The sequence below is a fragment of the Chiroxiphia lanceolata genome, chromosome 2 (genome assembly GCF_009829145.1).
Source record: "Chiroxiphia lanceolata isolate bChiLan1 chromosome 2, bChiLan1.pri, whole genome shotgun sequence".
In the NCBI taxonomy this organism is placed as follows: Eukaryota; Metazoa; Chordata; class Aves; order Passeriformes; family Pipridae; genus Chiroxiphia; species Chiroxiphia lanceolata.
In genome coordinates, this window is record NC_045638.1 from 95,019,877 (window position 1) to 95,040,993 (window position 21,117).

Genomic DNA, 21,117 nt, shown 5'->3' on the forward strand with positions numbered 1-21,117 from the left:
TCTGGCTCCTTATTGGTGTTTTTCAGAAGCAGAACAAGAGGTAAGACTGTAGAAGAAAAAGAGAAGCCGTTTTTATCCACAGCCTATAGATCCTGGGGCCCCAGAGCTGAGCTGTCACGTCTCATTTTTATATCCTACTCCCAGTGTGTGAGTGTTTTACCAAGAGGTTTTTTTTCCTCCCATTTCATATTTTCAGCAATTGCTATTGTTCTGCAGTCTAGAAACAGGCTCTGGGAACCCAAGGACAGCATGAAAAGCTGAAGTACAGGAAACATTGTACCCGGAAAGGGCAGAGCAAGAGGACTGACAGGGGTGACAGAGACTCCAAGGTCCTCTGGAAATGCGGCGCCTAACTATCCTTGATGTAAGAGCTGTACTCAGATGCAGTGGCATTTCAAAACAGGTTAAAAAAATGTTTATAACCCTCAGGTATTGAGTGGCTGTGGTTTCACATGCCTGTAATAACAGAAAGTAGTGTTAGACTATAATGAACAGTGTTTTGTATTTTTTTTCTTTTGTTTGGAGACTGCCAAGCACATACTAAATGTTGGGAGTCTCCACTGCTATCCACTTCTTCTCTGGCCATAAAGAATGAACAAAACCAGAAAACACATGAGAAATTGTGTTACTTATTGCAAAGGTTAACCTGAAAAGAGGTGATCCACCTCCAACTCATTTGTGAGTAGCCTAGATAGTTTGAAAGGGAGACAACTGTGAGTTGACACAAACTGGGGTATCTTAGAAAAGCATTTGTAAAGTTTCCACGTGACAGATATATGATTATGTCTGTTCAAGATGGTGTGATTTAAAAATATCAGAGAGCAAAAAAAGGATGATTGATGTAATCTATTTTAATTATGCTTCATATTTGTAGTTATTTCCAAAACTCTATAAAAATTACCACAAAACAAAACTCAACTAAACTAAAAAGGTTGCTTCCTGTTAGCTAGTAATTAAAACATCCTGATTTGAAACTAAATATAGCCCTTCCACTAAATTTGGTAACTTTTTGCTAGCTTGGGCTCTCTGCACATGTAAATAGAACAATCTAATCACTCACATTTATTCAAATACATAATTTGCATTTACTTATGTTAGAAAATAGTGAATGGCTTTGCTTATTTACATGATAATTATTTTTTTTACTTTGATTTATGTCAAGCTATTTTTGGATAAGAATTGGAATTCAATTAAGATGCAGAAAGACAGCATTTTAATTCTGCTTTTCATTAGAAAATGGAGCTACACAGTACTTGTGCAGGATATTCAAGTTGATAAAAAATGATTTAGCAAGATAGTATCTATAAGTAATAAATTGAATTGTTTCTTTTTGGTTCACATGTCTCACAAGGTTTTAGAGTGAATAGATCTCAGCCTTTCAAGCCTCACTTACATTGAGACCAGTCTTCCAACTTGCTATGAACTTTGCAGTGCTGATCAGAGTATTATTTATTGAATTAAAAAATAATAAATAATAAATAAATTTAAGGAAACCTTCTAGAACTTCCAGAAAAAGCTGCAAATTTTAGGGAAAGGAGGTCTTGGACTTCAGCAAAATTCTCCTAGACTTTGCACTGGTGACTGGCCTCACTTTGTTGGTGTGAGAGTAGGCTTTTAATACACTGTATCGAAATTTTGCATTCATTTTTCAAACAGCTTCATTTTCTAAAAGGAGGATCCATTTCATTCAAAGTTAAAAACACAATTAAAAAAAAAAAAAAGGCTGCTATGATTCCTCCCTCAGCAGTCCTCCAGTTGCTCCTACTCCATTTCACATCTACACAGAAGTTTCTGCAAGAGGCTCTTCCCAGAACAGGGTCCACCATCCAACCACCAAACACAGGTTTTTGTTGCAGGTTCCCCAAAGAATTAGCACCACCTCAGCAGCCATTTCACTGCCATCCCTGAGCTTCTCAGGATGTCACTAATCCACCTTCTTCTCCTGATTCTCCCTTTTCTGTCTCCCATTCAGCTGGAGCTCAGGACTTCCTCCACCTGGCCATGCTGCCACAACAGGTCACAGAAGGCCCCCAAGTGTAAATTCTCCTTGGACAGTCAGGCATTTGCCCAGTGGCTTTCTTATAGGTAAGGGGCTGCAGCGCACTCTTGGGGAAAGCCAGAAGAGGGAAGTGGCTGCAGATCAATCCCTCTTGCATCTCCTAAGCAACCACCAAAACAGATGAACAGTCTTTTCGAAATGGCATCATGATAAAGTGATTTGGCAAAAAGAGAATAATTTCCTGTTGACTGTTAAGGCTCCATAAATGATCTTTAGTGATTGAGCACAGTGGATCTGTGTTCTGCAATAAACAGCAAGTATGAAATAAGCCCCTTCCTTATTGCAACATGAACCGAGAGGATCGCAGATTTCTTGTCCAGCCTGTGTGCACTAAATCAGGAACTGGCCTTTTTTTTTTTCAGCCTGACATCCAAAATTTTCCAAGCTTTTAGGGTTTGCATTTTTAAAATTTCCCTGTATACTAATGATGGCTGTAGCTTTTTTGATAGTGGTTTATACTGAAATCTGAGAGTCTTACAAGAAACCCGCTGACTACAGGAGTTGGGATGTCTTAAAGCTCAACTTTAAGACAGTTGCTATGTATGAAAATAAAATTACAACCCAGGAAACCCAACACATATTGGGTTTTCTAATAACTGTCTTATTTCCTATGACAAGGGACTTTTCCAATTGACTCTTTCAGTTTTATTAGGGACCCTTCAGTTATTCAGGTTGTCTTCTGTGATATGCTGAAGTGCAACAGTGTAGGGTCTTGCTCACTGTATCCCACAGACTGTTTGCTAGGGGTCAATCTGAAATGCAGCCTCTCCTTGCTGCATTAATTTCTCCCTTTTACCTGATTTACTGGTAAGACTTGAATTGTAACACTTGAATTGTTCCCTGTACTCTCCATATATCTACACAGTTTCTCCAAGACTCTTGTGCTACAATGCCCATAAATCAGTGTTGTTTGCCCATGGTGTCAAAATATTATTATCTATTTATTTTTCCCCAGCTGCATTTTTCCTGCCAGCACATGTCCTCCTAAGCTGTTCTTAAAAGTTGGTTCTGTTTTCAAATTGCAAATACTTGTTATTGTTACAAAAAGATGCTATGTAACTACAACTGAAACCACTGGATTTGTCCCAGCATCACTTAAATTTGCCAGAGAACAGTGTGTATGTGGTGATCAGTGGAGTGAGAGTATGACACTGGCACTGGGGTCACATGTACTCCTTCTCTGCTCCTTACAGGAGATTTACAGCCTTTTTCTCAGGCAGGACTAGCAGATGCCTGTGTGGTTTAGGCAGATACCTTTCGACATTATCAGTCTCTTTACCTAAACTATCATTCTGGTGCTCGGCGCCTTTCTTTCCTAGCTGGAAATGTTGGTATCTGATTTTTCTTTTTTTTTTTTTTTTTTTTTTTTTTTAAGCTCTGACCTCTCTAATGCTTATGGGTCTAAAGGAAAACCCAATCCAGATCCAACTGAAGGATGTTCCTGGAATCTCCCTCAGGGATATACATGTCCTTTTCTGGCTAGAGAAATTTTGGCTCAGAAGGCCAAAAGAAGCAACAAAGTTGGAACCTAAGGTAATGGAACAAAATCCATTTTGGATGAAAATCTGTGATTTGCAGGCTCTCATCATTTAGGTTGCTGCGGAGCAGGCAGACACCTCTGTCTTAAAAGAAACTTCTGTTCATTTTCTCCTCTGCCTGTTTGGTGTGGTTTTTTGTTTGTTTTTGTTTTCCCCCCTCCTTCTTTGTTTTTAACTTTGTCTCCGCTTGTTTAAAACAAGCAAAAGGAATCTTAACGTGGTTCTTGCTCTGCACACCAGTAGAGCTGCGGCTGCTTTTTCGCTTCCCTTACAGTGCTGATGTTGCAGAGAACAGTGGCCAAACACCACAAGAGCACAGAAAAGAAAAACGGGGTGAGGGAGAAGGGCATCTGACCACACCTGTAACCCTATATGTACATGACCAGCTTCCACTACAATCAGTGCAGATAGCAAAAGCTTTCCAGGAACAACCTGCCACTGAAATACATTCTGACAGGAATACAGGATTAGGGGTGAGAGAGAACAGAGAGCAGATCTTACAATGCTCCTTGCCATCCTGATTTTGTTGCCTCTTGGCATTTCCCCCATGTCTTCTGACACCTCCTCAAAGACAGTTCCTGGGGCCAGGCCATACCACATAGGTCTTAGCATGGGGAAAAAGCCCGCGCTGGAGATTGGAGCAGAGGCACAACTGCTCCCCATTTCCCAGTACAGTATGTTACAAAGGGCTGTTGCAAAGCTTGGCCGCCTGACAGTTTCGTTTGCAAGAGCATTGGCTCCTTTCCAAGCAATTCTTTCAGGTCTCATTGTTTGGTAGGAAACAAACAAGGGGAACAGCACTGGGTGGGCACACCAGAAGAGGGTCTAAATATAGCAGGGCAGCATTGAGGGAGCCAGGCTTCTTAGCAAAAGCTCACTCTAAAGATGACAAAACCACTTTGCTAGTCTACAGAAAAGACACCAGTTCTACTGTAAGCACCCCAGTTACACAGAAGAGGGCTCTAGATGTCCCAGTTGTAGTGGCCAGCTACAAGAATGCTACACTAGCCATGAAAGTAGCCTTTTAAGCTGTGTAAGTAAACACAAAGCACAGAGAGAATGTTACTGGTTCCAGCCTGAAGTCTTCTGAGTACGTTCTGCTATAATTCACACCCAGTATAACTTCAGCATGAATCAGGAAATAATCTGAACTACAGATTTAGACAATGAGGTGTCAGAGTGGTGGCAAGCCAAGCCCTTTTGACCCGTGATGGAAAGAGGATAACTTTGTCCCACCTTTGCCTGGAGGTGTTGAGACTTAGTAGGATTCAAATCAAATAATGTTGCTGACAGCACTGCAGGGCTGGTGACATTTCTGAAAGCAGAGGAAAAGAGAAAGCAAGTGTGCCAAAGAAGTTTAAAAACATCCTCCACAACTTGGCACATCCCCACTGAAAACACATTCCGCTAGAACAGCCAGGACACAGGTAAGGAAATGTTAAAGGAGAAACGTGGCTTTTCCTGAGGGAGTATATGGGGAACTTTAATATTATGCATCCTGAGAGAGGGGACACTTAAATCTCAGGCAGAAGGAATCTCCCCACATAGCTGATTTCCTTGCTTGGTATCTTCAGCATTTGAGAGAGCACAGTAGAAAGGCAAGTTGTTTTTCCACTTAACCTAGGCACATGCCTGACCATTAAGAGAGGTGTGATGCAAGGCAGGAAGAAAAAGCCTAGAAGGAAGAGGGGATATGATCAGCCTTGCAGAGAAGACAATAGGAGATCATTTGTGCAGACCCACCAATGCATTTCCTACAGGGACTTAGCTCAGTGAGTAGAAATAAGAAACAACAACTGTGCCTGAGCCTGCCACTTGCAAGAACACCTGGCCATGCTTGACACAGCTGCGAGCACTCCACCCATCACAGCTGACAGCCCTCTTGTAGAGGTGTTTGCAAAGGGGACGTGTGGCTTTTGCAAACTTATATTTCCTCTCTTCCCCCTTCCTGCAACCAAATTATACTTTGCCTTGTTAGAGACAGAGAGAAGGGGTGAAGTAGCAGACTGTCCTAGCTGAAGATCACCACCACAGCTGGTGACTCTTCATATGAACTCATCCTTGTGGTAGATGTTCAGATGTAACAAAAGGAATCTTAGTTGAAAGCTTGTGCTAAAACAAGACGTAGCTCTCTCATGGAAAAGATGATTCTTGCAAGTGATCAAGAGAAGACCTCAGAATAAAAGAAGTCAAGTTTTAAGTGACTTCTAAAAATAACACGTAACAGGCTAGCTTTTATCCCTAAAATAGTGAGCATCCCCTGAGCTATTTGTTGGGGTTTTTTCCAACAAAAAAAAGATTATTATGAAACAGCCCTTATTTTCTGCAGAAAGTGATCAAAATGGATGATTGCTTGAGTGAACCCCTAAACTCATTTCTTTTCTCCCTTTCAGCTTAGTTCTTATAATATAGATTATTTCTCAGCCTTGCATCACCATTAAAATAATGCAAGTGCAATGGACTGCTGTTTTTATGCAATCAGGTTAACCCGCAGCTTCCTTCTCCCACGGCAACATGATCACCAGAACAGATAATAAGAGCGATACATGTGAAAGTAGAAATACAGGTAGTGAAGTGGGTGCTGGTGTCAGTGTCTTCTGAGTGGTGGTGAGCTGGGCTAATCAGAAATTATATATGTGGGGTCTTTTACAGAATACTACTAATGCTGTTGTTTGGCACAATTGAGAGCAGGAGAGACCAAATGACAAAATAGTTTCTCTTTTTGCTATATAGGCCTCTGGCTCACCAGATTTTTCGTTACTGTTGGAACAGTGTCTATAGGCTAAAGGGCAGGGGAAACTGCAATAAAACCAGTGGGTTGCAAGTGTGGAGGAAGAGATTGATACTTGGAACTCTTGTGCCATCCTTTAGACTGTGGTAGTAAAGCTGCTGGATATAGTGACTAAGCGAAGGGTGTCTGAAGGGATAGATAGATCTCCTCAGGATTTTCTTCCTCAGTGAGCTGAGTTTTCTCAGATCCTAGAGATTCTATCTATGCTTGAGAATCCAGGTTATCACTTGTGTTCACAGGCTAGTAAGACAAGAAAAGAAATGGACTGATGGTTAAGGTATTTGCCTTGTTCACAGGTGCTGTTGATTTGGCTTTTTGCTTTGCTGTAGAGTCACAATGTAGTTTTAAGCAAGTTGTTTAATTTCTGTAGTCCTCTTTGGTTAGCTGGTCAGGAGGGAAAAAACAGGCAAAAACATTTCCTGGTTTCGTGAGAATCCTTATTTTTGTTATTTGCATTGAGACAATGTGTTGAAGAAATCATATCTCTCTATGAAACACTACTTTGCTTGTACTCAGCATAGAGTTGCCAGTTGCCTCTTCCATGTTATCCTAAAAATTGCTGGCAGGATGCTCCTGAAAAGGCCTCTGTGATTTTGAAATGGCTCCATCATGTGAGGTTTGTGATCTTTGTGCCTCACCAAATGGGTCATCTCATTGGTCCTGAACCTTGGAGAAGGTTCAGAACATGCCTCTGAGATGAAGGAATATTTTGCTAGCTGTCTGATAGATTTTTTTTTTCTTTGAAAGTTTGCTTCATAACACTATCATATATATTATTGAGCTATTAATAGAGTTTTACACAGAGATATAAACCCTTTCTGTAATGGTCTTTATGTCGTTTAAATAACAAACAATCGGAGATCCTAGTCAAGAATTAGAGTTCCTCCATGTTAGATGCTGGACAAACACAGGATTAGGCAAATGTCAATGCAAATGGTTCAGACAAGTTTGTGCTCTGAGAAAGGGAATGGTGATATGTTCCTCATCTTGTTTTCTGTATGCAAGACGTCTCTGAAATGACTGTGAACAGTAAAAGAAGGTAATCTGGCTAAAAACATATTTGCACATTTTGTAGTTGTGCTGTGTATGGTCAGTACTGAACATCATGCTATTTTAAGCTACTTAGAATCACAAAATCATTCAGATTGGAAAAGGTCTTTAAGATAATTGAGTCCAATTATTAACAAAGCACTGCCAAGTCCACTACTAAACCATATCCTTAAGTACCACATCTACATATCTTATGTACCTCAGATTTCATTTCACCTGGGACAATAATCAAGGAGGTATCCAACACAGAATATTCTGTGATTCTGTAAATGTATGTCTGCTCCCAATATGTCAGTGACTAATCTGATCCTTGGGTGAAAATCCTTGCCCTGTGCCCTAACTAGCAAAGAGGGAGAAAAGTACCTTCCTGGTACAAGGGGCGTTCCAATTATTTTCTGGTTGCCTTTGACAGGACTGATATCACATCATCATGAAGGCTCATAACTAGAACCTTCTGAGCAAAGGACTGTTTGCCTCCTGGTTACACTGTCATGTCATGGGCAGGCAGCCAGCAGCAAGGAGACTCAGTAGCATGTGTGAGGTGCCTCCTTCACTTTTAACTGAAGTGCTGGAATCTGCACAGTAGCTAACAAAACAGTTGCACAGGGCGGACAGACACACAGAGCAAGGTGTGTCATGATGTGGGTCAAGAGGGTCCTCTGAAAGGCAGAAAGGGAGGTGAGAGCTGAGAACATGGGGCTTGTGTGGCTGGGAATTGGTGAAATCAGGAACAAAGAGTGGTAGGTGCCCTGTGCCAAGGGTCAACCCCATAGTCTGTGGTCTGAAATGTACTCAAAGAAACAAAAGCCTTCACGCCAGCCTTTGGATTTACAATACACTCTGGCTTTGGCCACAGAGATGGGAGTAGACAGGAAACTGGGCCGGAGAGGGGCAGGAGAGGAAAGAGAGTATGTCGAGGGGTGGGGAGGGAGGGTGAACTGCCGTGTCAGAGTCTAACAATGAACTGTCTGTGTCAGGAAAACAGACGTACTTGGCAGGGCTATTTTTAGGGGCTCAGATCTCCCCCTCCCTGCGTCTTCCACGCCCCCTCTTCTGTGCTGAGTGGCGCCTGGCAGATGGAGATTTAGAGGACATAGATAGGAAAGAGCTCAAGCACAGTGAAGGAAATGCATCAGGGAGGGGAGAGATGGGTGCCCAGAAATAGCCTGTGCAATGCCTCCACCATGGCCCCCAACTCTTGGAAGGGGAAGAAATATTTAGACCTAATGGCCAAAGCTGTTCCCCAGGCTCTCTGATTGCTTTGGGTGTCACCAATACCTTGTCTGTGAGAACAGAGAGAACTGTACATTAGTTATCTGTACTGTGTTCATTCACACACAACACTGGTTCACCACATCCGTTCTCAAGCCGAAGGGTGGGTGAGGCACCACCGATCAGCAGTGAAGCGGGCTGGGGAGGTGCCCCACGTTCCTGTGTGAATCTGTGGCCCTTGCTGACAGGGAGGCCTTTGTGACTAACTTAAAGTCTTGACCTATATTTACAGTTTCAAAGGGAAGGAATTAAAGTAATGTCGTGGGCCATACCTTCCAGATTTGGGCTGTAGTACCATGGGGCAGCTGGCCATCACACTGTGTGTACAGCAGCAAGGACAAGGAAGGAACCTCTACAGGGAGATGGCTGTTAGGAGAGTTCTGGTTTGGCTTTGCGTTGCTCTTATTCTGCAGACTCACTTTTTTCTTTTTCTAATTTTTTTTTAGGAGGGAGAGAAATTCCCCCTTCTTTTCCATCTGTTTTAGCTTTGAACTCTGTTTGACTTTCCGTACTTGCCTGAGCTCCTTTCCTCTCCAGCTTTGCCTGATCTTGTCTGTGAAAGCTTTTCCAGGAGGGACACTGGCTTATTCCTTAGTCCTGCTCACTCAGACTAGTGCAGAGACCTGGGTTGCACAAATCCAGACTTCTTATTTTTTCCTCTCTGAAGGAGAATATCGCCCCTTTCCCTCAGAAAAATCCCTTGGCTCAGCACTGATTTCAGGCTCCGATATGAAGTGCTTTGTTTGTAAAGCCTCCCTTGTTTGGTTCTCGCTTACCTTGCCTGACCTTCTCCTCCTCCTTCTCCTCCTCCTCCTCCTCCTCCTCCTTCTCCTGGCCACGGGATCCCTAGACAATCCTGCAGTGACCTCCCTTCTGCCCTCTTGCTGAACCTCATCCTGGCACGGGAAGAGCCACCCCAGTAGACCAGCCTGCCTGGCAAGAGCTATCCTGGAGCTCCTCATATCTTCTTTCACTTGCTGCAGCACATGCCTCTTTCACCTTGCTTGCCATGCCATTTCCTTTCTCCATTTCTCTCTTCCCTCCAAGGGAATGAGGAGCTGGACATCAGCACAAGGCAGCAGGGAAAGCAAATGTACAGTGCCTGAAAGAGCCTTTGTGAATAAAGTAAGAATGTTCCCTGTTTTCTTTCTAACTTCTCTTCTTTACTTGTGCTTCAAGTACTGCTTTTTCTTGTCATAGGGGTGGTAGTCTCTCTCCTTTCCCCACTACAGCACCCGGTGGCAATGGTGGCTGCTGGATCCTACAGGCTGTCTCTGGATAGTCATGGTCCAGGGTCCTGGCTGGGATCAGGGCAGCACAGCACAGTCCCCAGATAATCAAAATCAGACAGCAGCACTCAATTTCTGCAGCGTTCATCAACCACTGGGACCCACCACCATGACTTCCAAAGATGGTACGTCCCTCGGTGGCTGCAGGCAACTGCCACAGAGCCAACTCCAAGAAATGGTGCTTCCAGCTGAAAATGCCTACTGGCCTGTAAGAAATACCAAGGGGTGAGGGTGATGGGCTGACCCAGCAGTGCTGCTGAGTGCCCATGCTTTGGGCTTGTGGGCTTTGGATCAGGGCTGTGCAAGGGAGGGGAGAGGTTCCATACTGCATGGGATTCTCCCTGCTGCCCTTGAGGCCATAGCTCCCTCACTTGATGACGTAAGGAAACTCTATACATGCAGGGGTTAATTTTATTTATTGAATTTATTTGTTTTTAAATGAGCCATCCTCATTGAAGACATCCTACTTGGATAAACTTGCAAGGGAAGACTGCAGAAACCATATCTAGGATGAGGCAGTGCAATGGAGGTGGGACAGGAGCGTAGTACAGCGGATCACCAGGCAGAAGGCCCACGTGAATGCTGTGGACACAGACCCTGTTAGTGATGTGACCTCCACCTTAAGTAGACCAACAGAGGAGACCAGCACAGTGAGATTAAATATTCTGTTTGGTTTGTGGAGGAAGGGGTCTGCAGAACTTCAAAGAAGATGGTGTGGTTCTTTGCTGTGGTGAACCTCTTTTCCCACTGCTGGTCCAGTGTTGGGACTCAGCCATGTGGGAGAGGGCTGGCATGTGCAGGAGGACATGCCTGCTCCATGAGGGGGCAAGGAGAGGGCTTTATCTTCTTACAAAAGGCAGCCAGCCACCCAGGCAGTGAGAGGATGGCCTGGCAAGACATCCAGGTCTGAGCGTCCTGTTGTCTGTCCAACCCGTCTGAAGTCTGCCCTTGGCAGACAGGCAGGATGCGCTGTGGCACGCGATGGCTTTGGCAGCACGCCGGTACAGGGAGGGATCCTGTGCGCTGACTCAACATCAAGGTGCTGTGAGAATGCCAGAATAAATTCAAGGAAGTTTTAAGTGTTTCATGAGAACTAAGGATTCCTGAGAACAACCACTGGTCTGGTGGTGAGAGCTCAGTTTCCTCCTTAGCCTGGGAGCAGAAGAAGAGGACAGGGAGATGACAGGCCAGACATCTCTACGACACCTTCTGCAAACCATTTTCCCCTCAACCTCTCAGTCATCAAGCTATAAAGTGGGGATAATTATGATAAATGACTCTGAAAATAAAGGGGTGCGGTGGCGAGTTTGTAGAGGTGTATGGGAGGAGATGGAGTTTGTCTGCTGTGCAAGGGTGCAGAGTCCAGGGTTGTGGAGGGAGGTGGGTTAAGGGAGTCCTTTGCCCTGTTCCTGGAGAGTTTTCAACCAAATTACTCTCCTTCGAACCAAATTATTCTCCTTGTCTTTGGTCTGATTTTTGGTGAAAATCTGCAATTTCCTGTTTTTCATTTGTTTGTTTATTTTTCCACCCAGACCCACACAACTACATTTGGCACAGCGCAAGAGGGATCAGTGAAGCCTTAGCAGAGTGAGTTTTGTCTCTCTAGGTGTGCTGGTGGGCATACCCAGCCCTGTAAAAAAGTCTGAATTTCCAGGATTAAAAATGTGGAGTAAGTGCAAGTGACTGTTCTTATGAGCAGAGATAGGCACGTACTGAAAAGTGGACTAGAAAAGTGGTTCATGAGGGAGAGGGGGGAGATGACATGGTCAAGACTCAGGGCCTGAAGGCAGACCTTGCTGCTACTGAGTCATTTCAGCTCCTTATCTAAACCCCTTTGTTGGTGAAGGGGAGCCTTTTTTGGGAGCTGACTCAAAAGTATGTGAACTTAGATGCCCGGACAGCATCTGTTTCTGCTTGCCGGGGAGGAGGGAGCTCAAGGTTTCTCTCCTCCCCTCTCTTCTTAGTTTCCCATCTTTCTGCCCCCTTCTTGCAGTTCAGTAGCTCCAGCCTGCACCTTTGTAGGGGAAGGCAAATCCTGAAGTCACAGAGTCGTGTTTGAGGGGAGGAAGCCGCCTTGTGACTAAGAACAAGATGAACAGAGGCAGAGATTTACTGGACAGGCTCCTGGTCTCTTTCCTCCTCTCTGGACCCTCCTCGGGCCTTTGCAGAGCTGAGCGTTGGTAGAGCAGGAAGCGTCTGACCGCTCCCCAGGCTGCGTCCCGGCTCGCAGTGATTTCCTCTCAGGCAGTCCGTTATCTGCCGACTGTCAGGACGAATTTTCCCTCTTCCTCCTGCTATCCTCATCCCTGTCCCCCAACTCCTTTCCCTGCTTTCCCTCAGCCTCTCACGCACACACACACACGCGCGCACACACACACACACACACACACACATACACATTTTACTGCCAAAAATCGTCCTCCGCCCCCCTCCTCAGCTAACTTCCTTTCAGCATTTTTTTGAGCTGGATAATCCTAGGATTTGTAAAACGGGGGAAAGGAGAGAGAGAGTGAGCGGGAGTCAGGACAGGAAGCTGGTTTCTCATTCCTCTAACTGTCCAAAGGCAGGAGGAGGGGAAGGGGGGGGAGCCAAAGAGGAGCCTTGTGCAGACTCTTCCCCAGTCCCTTTTCATTAGTCGGTTTGAACTTCCAGTCTCCTCTGAAAGCCAAGAGGAGGACGACCAGACTGAGACGCTTTCTGCTGGAAGTGGCGACAGCACAACTGACGAAACCCAGAAGGTGGCCGTGGAGGGTCCCGGGACTGCGCTGAGGGCAAGACATCCCCCCTCCATCTCCTGCCCCCAACTTGCCAGCTCTGATGCGGGCACCCATCCACCACCCACTTCCCTCTGATGAGAACCCTTCCGGGCTCAGGCTATGATCGCTGCTGCTGCTGGCTGTGGAGCCTCTTCTCACCCTGACCTTCCTCTGCCACAGGAGCAGCCCAACATCTGGTGGGGATTAATGTTTACTTCTCTGGCTGGACGCTGTACAGGACCCCCGATGTTGCTCCCCGGGAGCGGGACACGGGCGGTGGTCTGAGGAGAAGAGCAAGATTTTTGTCACTCAGCGTGAGGTTGGGGGGAGGGGGGCAAGGCAGGAGGGGAGGCGAACCTCTTTTGGGACTAACCTCATGAAGAACAAGGGAGCCAAACAGAAACTCAAGAGGAAGGGAGCTGCGAGCGCATTCGGCTGTGACCTGACGGAGTATCTCGAGAGCTCTGGGCAGGATGGTAAATGCTTCTTTATTCTCACTATGGTTGCAGAGAAGCAGAGCGCATGTCCCCCTTTTTTAACTGGTAGGACTGCAAACCAGACCTTTCCCAAAGCTAAGGGTTAGACAACCTGGAGCTGGTTTATCTCTGGGAAGTGGAGTCACTGTCCCATTACTCACAATGAATGAATGATCGCAAGATTGCTTTGGTGACGCGTCTGCATGACCCTTGCATGAGTAGCACTGTGTGTGGGGAAAGGACTGGGCTAGGGTTCTTGAGCTGTCTAAGTGTGTACAGAGGCAGCCAGACATATGTTGTGATGCCCTCTCCCATCTGCCTGGCTGTGGAAAGGAGTAGCAGGCTTTTAGAGAGTCAGGTTTGAGAATCTGAGCTGTGCTTAGTGTTGTCTCCTCCGTGACTTCAAAATCCTGCTGAAGTCCATGAGACTAGAATTTTGTAGGATTGTAGGGAGTTCCCATGTTGTCCTTTCACTGCTGGATGAAGACAGGACAGAGATTGGGCTATGGGGTGGAGTAGGGTGTGTGTAGGGGGCAGCTCAGCTAACGTGTTCACTACCCTGCCTGTTATCTTTCCTCCTCCTCCTGACCTCAATGCCTCCAGGTATCTGATAAGAACACAGTAGCTCAGACAAAAGGTAACTCCAATAAAATCAGAGGGTCCTGAGTTTGAAATGGTTGGTCGTTGATGAGGGAAGGAGCAGAACGATTTTTAAAGTGGGTTGGATGATGAGAGAAGCCGTTGTGAGTCTGGAAGGCAGAAAGACCTGCCGTTCAGCAAGAGGAAAAAATAAATACGTGCCTGTTACCATCCCTGATATTAGCATTATGATCCAGGTTTAGCATTATGTTCCAGTTTGAGTTAATTAACTTTTACCAATGTCAGGTTACTCTGAGCAAAAAAAAAAAAAAAAGACTTCTATCGGGAATGTCAGCTTTGTACAGGCAGGGCTGTACAATCAGGTCTTTCATTTGCTGATGAACATGGCTGATGAAGTGCAGTGTGGAACCACATTGGCAGAGGGATGGACTACATAACAGTAGTCCTTTCCACTGCACAGTGAAAAGGGCAGTAAATGTAACAGTGAGATAAACCGTTATATTGTGCATTTACTTATAAATGGGGGAAAATCAGTCATTCTATTTCACTGTGGATTGTCCATAACAGGTACTGTATCTTCTAACTTATATGGCCCCTAATGATTATTTAATTGAGATAGGAAAAAATAACACATCTAATGAACTGCTGTCCCTTTGCCAATGTGACGTGCAGATAGGTGAATTCCATCCACTGCTAACATGAACTGCCGTGGTGGAGAAACTATTCACAGCTGTTTACAGGACCACTGGAAAACAACTCAGGGAAAGCAGGCACAGGCAGTATATTCACTTGAAGCAGCAAGGGGAATTTTAAAGGGAGAAACATAGTTACTGCAGTAGAAATTAGGCTAGAAGAGCAAAATCTATGTTTGCCGGGGAGGAGGGATCTCAACGATTCACTCCTCCTCCCACTCCTTAGTTTCCCAAGTTTCTACCCCCTTCTTGCATTTCAGTGGCTCTCATAGGTTTTTTTTTAAATAGTTGTTTTGAGCACAAGAAAGAAGGACTTTGTCTCAAATCTCATTTGTGGGATGGTTCACAGTTCCAACCTACTTATGTCTCTGTGCTGAGGAGCAGTGCGGGAGAATATGAAGTTCCTTTCCCTTTATGCAGTACTGCAATTTGTTAAATAGCAGATCCCATTGCCCAGTGTGGTGGGATCCAGAAATGAAGGACTCACTTGTTATCGGTTTACTGGGAAAGGTGTAAGTTAGACTGGTACTATTCATCAGGACAGGGAGAGAAGAAATGAGAGTATTAGAGATATTAATTTTGTTGCTAGTAGGGCTCTCAGGATCAATAGGAATGTGACCAAGTATGCCAAAATGATGTCTTGGGAAAAAATGAAGGTTCAGATGTCATAAGGACATCACAAACATGTAACCTGTAACTATACAAAATTAGAGGAGCATTTAGGGTATGAGATATGGTTGATTTGGGGACAGCTGAATTTTCCTGCTAAGAATTATTTCCAGTGACAAGTAAGTGCTCCTGCAAACAGGGGACGTTGGCAGAGACATAAAGCAATAGTTTTCTGTCTGCTTTACTTAGTACTATGTGTTTAACTGGTGGGATACAGGCTCAAGTTGTTCCCTGCTGGGAAGCAATGAAGTTATAAGACTGTTCACGGTATCTGGAAGTGATGAGGAGCAGAAGGGCACTTTGGCTGCTGTCCAGAAAACATTTTTTGTGGAGTTTTCTGAAAGCAGGTTTTAAAATGCACCCAGAAGGGTTAACTGGAAAAGAAGATGCTGTAGGACAGGCAGGACACGAGTCAGTTGTGGTTTGGTGCTCGAGTATGCTTTACGGCATCCTGCAGTGCTGTTTTGTGTGACTTGTCCTGCACAGGCAAAGGGATGCACAGACCTGCTTTGCTGGTGCTGGCAAAGGGAGCATAGGGGATGGCCAAAGCTAGCATAGACAATTCAGTCTGACTTTTTTCCCTCTGGATGAGCACATGGCCTTTACAGTTAGGGGGTGCTGCACTACTTGCGTGTTGCTTTGTGCAGGAGAGGCACAACTTGAGTCTCTACATGCTTGTGGTTGTTGAAGAGCAGCTTGTGCTTTCTGCAAGGACCTTAGTCCCTTTGTTGTTGCCAAATTCCAGTGGAGCGAATTATGTTCTACTTAAGGTATCAGCATTTCCTCTCCTCTCATTTAACTGTTTAATAACTTGCTATGGTCCACTTCAGAGACGGCTGAAGATCCTGCTGTCTCCTCTACCAGACACATGTACCTAAGCCTCTATTAGAAAGAACTTTATGATAATATAATAAAAGCTGCAGCAGAACTACAAGTATTTAAAAGCAGCCAAATGGCAAGACTTTAGCACGTACCATGGGGTAGCTCAGGAGACATAAAAAAGCCTTTAGTTAGAAGCGATTCTTCAGATCTGACACAGGTCAGTGGTGATGGACAGATGTTGCTGTCTGGTGGCTGGTTAGAATCTCAGATGTGTTAAATTTACTGTGTTTCAAGCCAGTTCCTGTCACTACCGCATTTGACCCTACTTGGCCTTTTCCTGATGACGGTCTCTATGCAGACACTGGTCATGCTCCTTGTGGGGGCAGCCTGCTATCAGTGCTCACAAGCATTTGAAATCATGACTAAGGCCACAAACCCTATGACATTAAATAAAAATCAGTGCTGGGTTCTTTGTCTGCTTTCTGTTTTCTGAAACTTCAGTGTGCATCTGAGTTATTTTTTCAAATCTTTCTCCTGGTAAGAGGGCTAGAAACTTGGGGAAAAATCAACTTTATTTCCTCCCCACTACAATTATCAAACAATGACTTGAATAGCAGTGTGTTTGAGGCCAAACTCACATAGGACATAAAGATATGATGGCTGGCAATACCAATGAGTAAAAGTTGTCTGATTTCACATAGTCCCTCTTGTGTTGCTGTCAGCACTGAATCCACACACAAAGTCAAGTGACTTTTTGGAATATCAGCTTCACTAGAAAGCAGTGTCTACACCCAGGCTTTGGACATGGATAGGCACCAATGCAGGATGAAGTTAATGCCCTCTTCTAAAACATTTTCCTGTGTCAAACTTTATTGAATTGTACAGGTGCAATGGGGCTGACAGATATAAGCCTCAAAGGATTAACATTAGAATCATGTTTTGGCCTCTTGATAACCAGCTTGATTTCCAGAGGAGAAAAATGCATTGTGCCTCTACTGAAGTCAATAGGAGCTGCACGTCACACCTTCAGTTCCTGTAATAACAACAGTATAATTTTCTAGTGATGGATGGGCTAGCAGAGAAGACAAGACACACAGTTGTGCACCATCTTTAGTTGGAGCAGGACAGTCTGAACTGCTTAAGAAAACAGTCACAGAGAGCAGTCTTGCTTCTGGTTATATAGAGAAGTGTTGTAAGAGGAGGCTGTTGTAAGAGTCAAAGCTGTTAAAGTGAGAGGGACTAAGTCAAAATGGAGTTTAATATTCCCAGACATTCAGATTGGAATTTCAGATACACAAGCAGGTACAACTTCCTTTTTAGAATAGAAATATACACAGCATCTACAAAAATTGGATTGTGCTGGTAAAAGATAATCCAGTCTTTCTCATAGGAACTTCTTCAAATCCGCACCTACTTTTGCTTCATTTGCTTAGAGCCAGGTAGAAAAAGGCTAAATTGTTTCCTTCATTTTTTAGTATGGTGGTATCCCAATGCTGTGCTAGCAGATGCTGCCAGGACTGCAGAAAGTCTCAGATTTGATGCCTTGTTTAGATTGGTGCAGATCAGCTCTATATGACTGAGATTCCCCTGTTTGCTGGAGAGTTAGTTCTGCTGTTGCTGTACCCCTCTGTGGTTTCTTCCACATCTGTTTCCTGCCTGATGTTGTCTGGTTGGGATGCAATGAGCTCAGCTTTTCCTCTCAACCCCCTCCCACACTCCCCACAGCTCCCTCAATGACTCTCATCCTGAGCCTGTAGCACCCAAAGCACTTTCTAGCCCTTTGTCTAATGCTGCTTATTGCCTTTGTTTGTTTTTTTTTTGCTTTAGAAAAAGGGGCGCTTCATTTGAGAAGCTTTGAAGCTACCAACTCCCTTGTGCTCCCCACTTGAGGGTCCTTCTTGCCATGGCAGAGAGCAAGGCCAGGCAGCAGCAGTCCCTGAGGCTGGGGAGGGAAAGGGAGCTGTTGTCTGCAAGTGTGAGGAAACCCTTGCAATTCCCTGGATTGTAGTATGGGAAAGGAGATAGCAATATGTCTAGCCCATGTGATACTCTTCTATGCTGTGCAATGACTGCTTCTGCCTTGTCACAACTGCATTTGAATCAAAGAATAAGGAAAGTTTTGATTTAGTGGTAGTGATCTCAGAAACATGGTAGCACTGGCTCCACAAGTAGGATCTTAAATGTTGTTGAGAGCTGCAGCAGGTACTTTTCTGTAGGATAGGCAGGTAGTTCCGAGGGAAAATTGTAACAATCATTTCAGCAATAATGCGCTTTGTACGAAGGAAAGATGGTATTGGATACTCTTTGGCTGTGTTGGTGCAGCTCCTTAAGCACACTATCTTCTGCCTGGTTTTGACATTTTGTATTGCACAGAGAAGCTGCCTTGTCCATACTTGAATGGATGAAAAGACCTGTCACTCAAGAAAAAAGTAGTTTGCTTTGAGAACAGAGTCCCTTTGGAGCCAATCATTAAACCTGCTACCCAGATGTGAAGCAGCTTTTCTGGGTCGTGTGGCTTTCCTTCCTCACACTTGCATGTGCAGCTGCATGTGTTTGTGGGATAAGAACATGCAGATACGAGCAGGAGGGTGCTTGCAAGTCCATAGCACAAGTAAGTGTGTACAACACAAAGGTGCATTTCTATTTACTTAGTACATTCTTTTAAGCTGCCTTTCTTGTGGTGATATTTCAAAGTAAATGCATGCCCATACTTTTGGATAGGTGCTTTTGGTTAGTGATGCATGCAGAAAAGCCTGGGAAAACTGCTGAAGGACCATTAATGGCAAACTGGAGGAAAAAGATGGGTATTTTTTTTTTTAAAGTCCCCTTGGAAAAATGAAAATGCCGTACGCTCATTTAATCTGCTGCAGAAGAATGAAGGGCTACATTCATCCTGCTCTCAAAATTAGAAACTGTGGCACTGGGGATTTCTGTCTCAAAAACTGATCAAGCTGAAAAGAAACCTTTTTCTGTAGCCAAATTACTTTCAACCTTGATCTCTTCCCTGACCTACCTTACTCTGTGGCTATGCAAACACTTGTCTCCATTCAAGGAAGGAAGTGGCAGGGGCTGGGATGAGAACAGGACAAGAATGGCCTCTTGGGCTGGCTTGGAAATGCATTAGTCCTTTTTTATTGTGTGCTGTGCTGCTGTGGTCTGTTCTACATTTTCACAGTGCTGATATGCTGAGAAGCCCCATGACCTGCTCTCTGTGGGGTCTATTCCTGGCTATAGTCATGCAGGCTGTGTGGATATTTAAGGATGCATCCCTCGTCTTTGTGGTAGGAGTAAAAGGGACAGCTCTGAAGTTTAGGGGCAAAAGAAGTGGGACTGTACTATTGTACAGTATAGGAGAGCTGTGGCAGAGGGGCACTGAGAGGTAAGTACATGTGGTGAGTACATGTATTGGCAGTGAATAAGCTGGGCTGGGCTTGGAGGGAAGACAGCTCCTTGCTCTTTCAGAGACTGCCAAGGCATGTCCAGCAGACATGCTGGAGAAACTCTGCTGCCAAAATGGACAGTGTGGGGGAAATTATTAATAATGTAAATCTCGCTTTTTCTCTACCCGCTCCCACAAGCAGAACGTCACGTTTTGAGTTTCAGATACCAGCCTCTATGGCAACAAGTGAGAGCAAAAAGACACTGGGAACAACAGGAGCAGAAGCCATCTGTTTGCCTCTGTTGCTTTGCTGTTCCTCCTTGTTTTGGATGATGTTTTTGTTACTTGCTCAATCTGTTTCTGGTTCCTGGGAGCTGGATTTTTTGTGTCTCTGTAGCACAGTGTTACTGCCATTTAACATTCATGTTGTGAGCTCAGCTCCTTGTTCTGTATTGACTTTGCGTTGCTAGCACTGTGTGATTAGCAGAGAGCTCTTCCATGTTGCCTCCTGCTTTACGTTTCCCTCACTGAGAACCACAGGAGGCAGACGTGTCGTTTGCATGCACTGAGCCCCACTCTGATCCTGCCTTCTCCCCCACCCCCTGTGAACAGCATGAATCACACGTCTTGCCTGCACATATGAGATTAGAAAATATATTTTGATTTAGCAAATGTTTTCTCTTTGTTGGTAACAGCTGATTTCATCTGAACATGGAAACCAAGGAGTGAACCAAACTTCACTGCTTGTGGTATCACAGCTCTCAAAGGTGGATGAAATGCTGGCACTGCACAGGGTGGATGTACAACACAGGCTGATTTAGATGTGATGAAAAGGTCTGGGAGATCCCCATTGGCGTGGGTGCTTGGATCTAAAGTTTTGGTTTTGGAGCGCTCATGACACGAAAAAAAAATACTCGAAAGCTCACATCTGTAACTTGGGCTTTGCATATATGACGCAGTGCTACAGCAGCAACATTTGCTGTCAGTCAGGGTTGTGCCAAAAATTTATGTTCCAGTGTTTCTCCTTTAACGGTAATGAGGGAAATGAAAACAGCCTGTCAGTAATGGCGTACCCAGCCCTGTTCTGAAGGGCCTGGGTTGGGGCGGCTGGCAGATGGACTGCCCACATCATGGCTTGGACTGGATCTCTCATCTGGAGAGTGATTAAAGGATGGAGAGCTACCAGCATTTGCCTCCAGTCCTGAACCACCACCAAGGCACCAGACACACTTAAAACTTTGACATGGAAACCTGCAGATACCTTATTAAAATGCAAAGGCTGCTAAAGGGCTGCAGTGCTGGTTGCTTTAAGGGCAAGCAGTGTTGCTAGGTGCCTACTAGTGGCTGCTCTCCATACATTCCCAGAGCCTCAAGCCCCAGCTGTCTTTTGTTCGTATGCCAGAGCCTTCAGCTTCTCTGCTGATAACTTCAGTTAATGTGTTTTGCATTGTCAACAAAAAAAAAAAGAAAAAGAATCTGCAGCATGTTTACAATGGCCACAGACAGAGAACAGTGTAACATAAATTGAATTTAATGTTAAATGAAATAACGTTGTGCAACCGTGCTGACTGTATTATTAACTTTCATACGTAATTCAATAATGTAGTCCTCTGTTTTCTATATTTATCTGAAACCACATCAGTCTGTCTAATCTTCTGCACCACTGTGATTGCAGATACGAAAGTACTTACCATGGGCTTAAAATGTAGCTTATTGTCAGATGT

At 44.6% G+C, this 21,117-nt stretch overlaps 1 protein-coding gene across 1 annotated transcript in view; it reads left to right on the top strand.

The window, feature by feature from the left end:
• Positions 1-12,333: 12,333 nt before the first annotated feature.
• The window catches only part of ARHGAP31 (Rho GTPase activating protein 31), a 60,238-nt gene continuing 51,454 nt past the window's right edge, over positions 12,334-21,117 (top strand). The window contains exon 1 of the mRNA XM_032679460.1: positions 12,334-13,231. Within this exon, the coding sequence (XP_032535351.1) occupies positions 13,132-13,231 (100 nt within the window). The 5' untranslated portion in view covers positions 12,334-13,131. The remainder of the gene's footprint in view (positions 13,232-21,117) is intronic.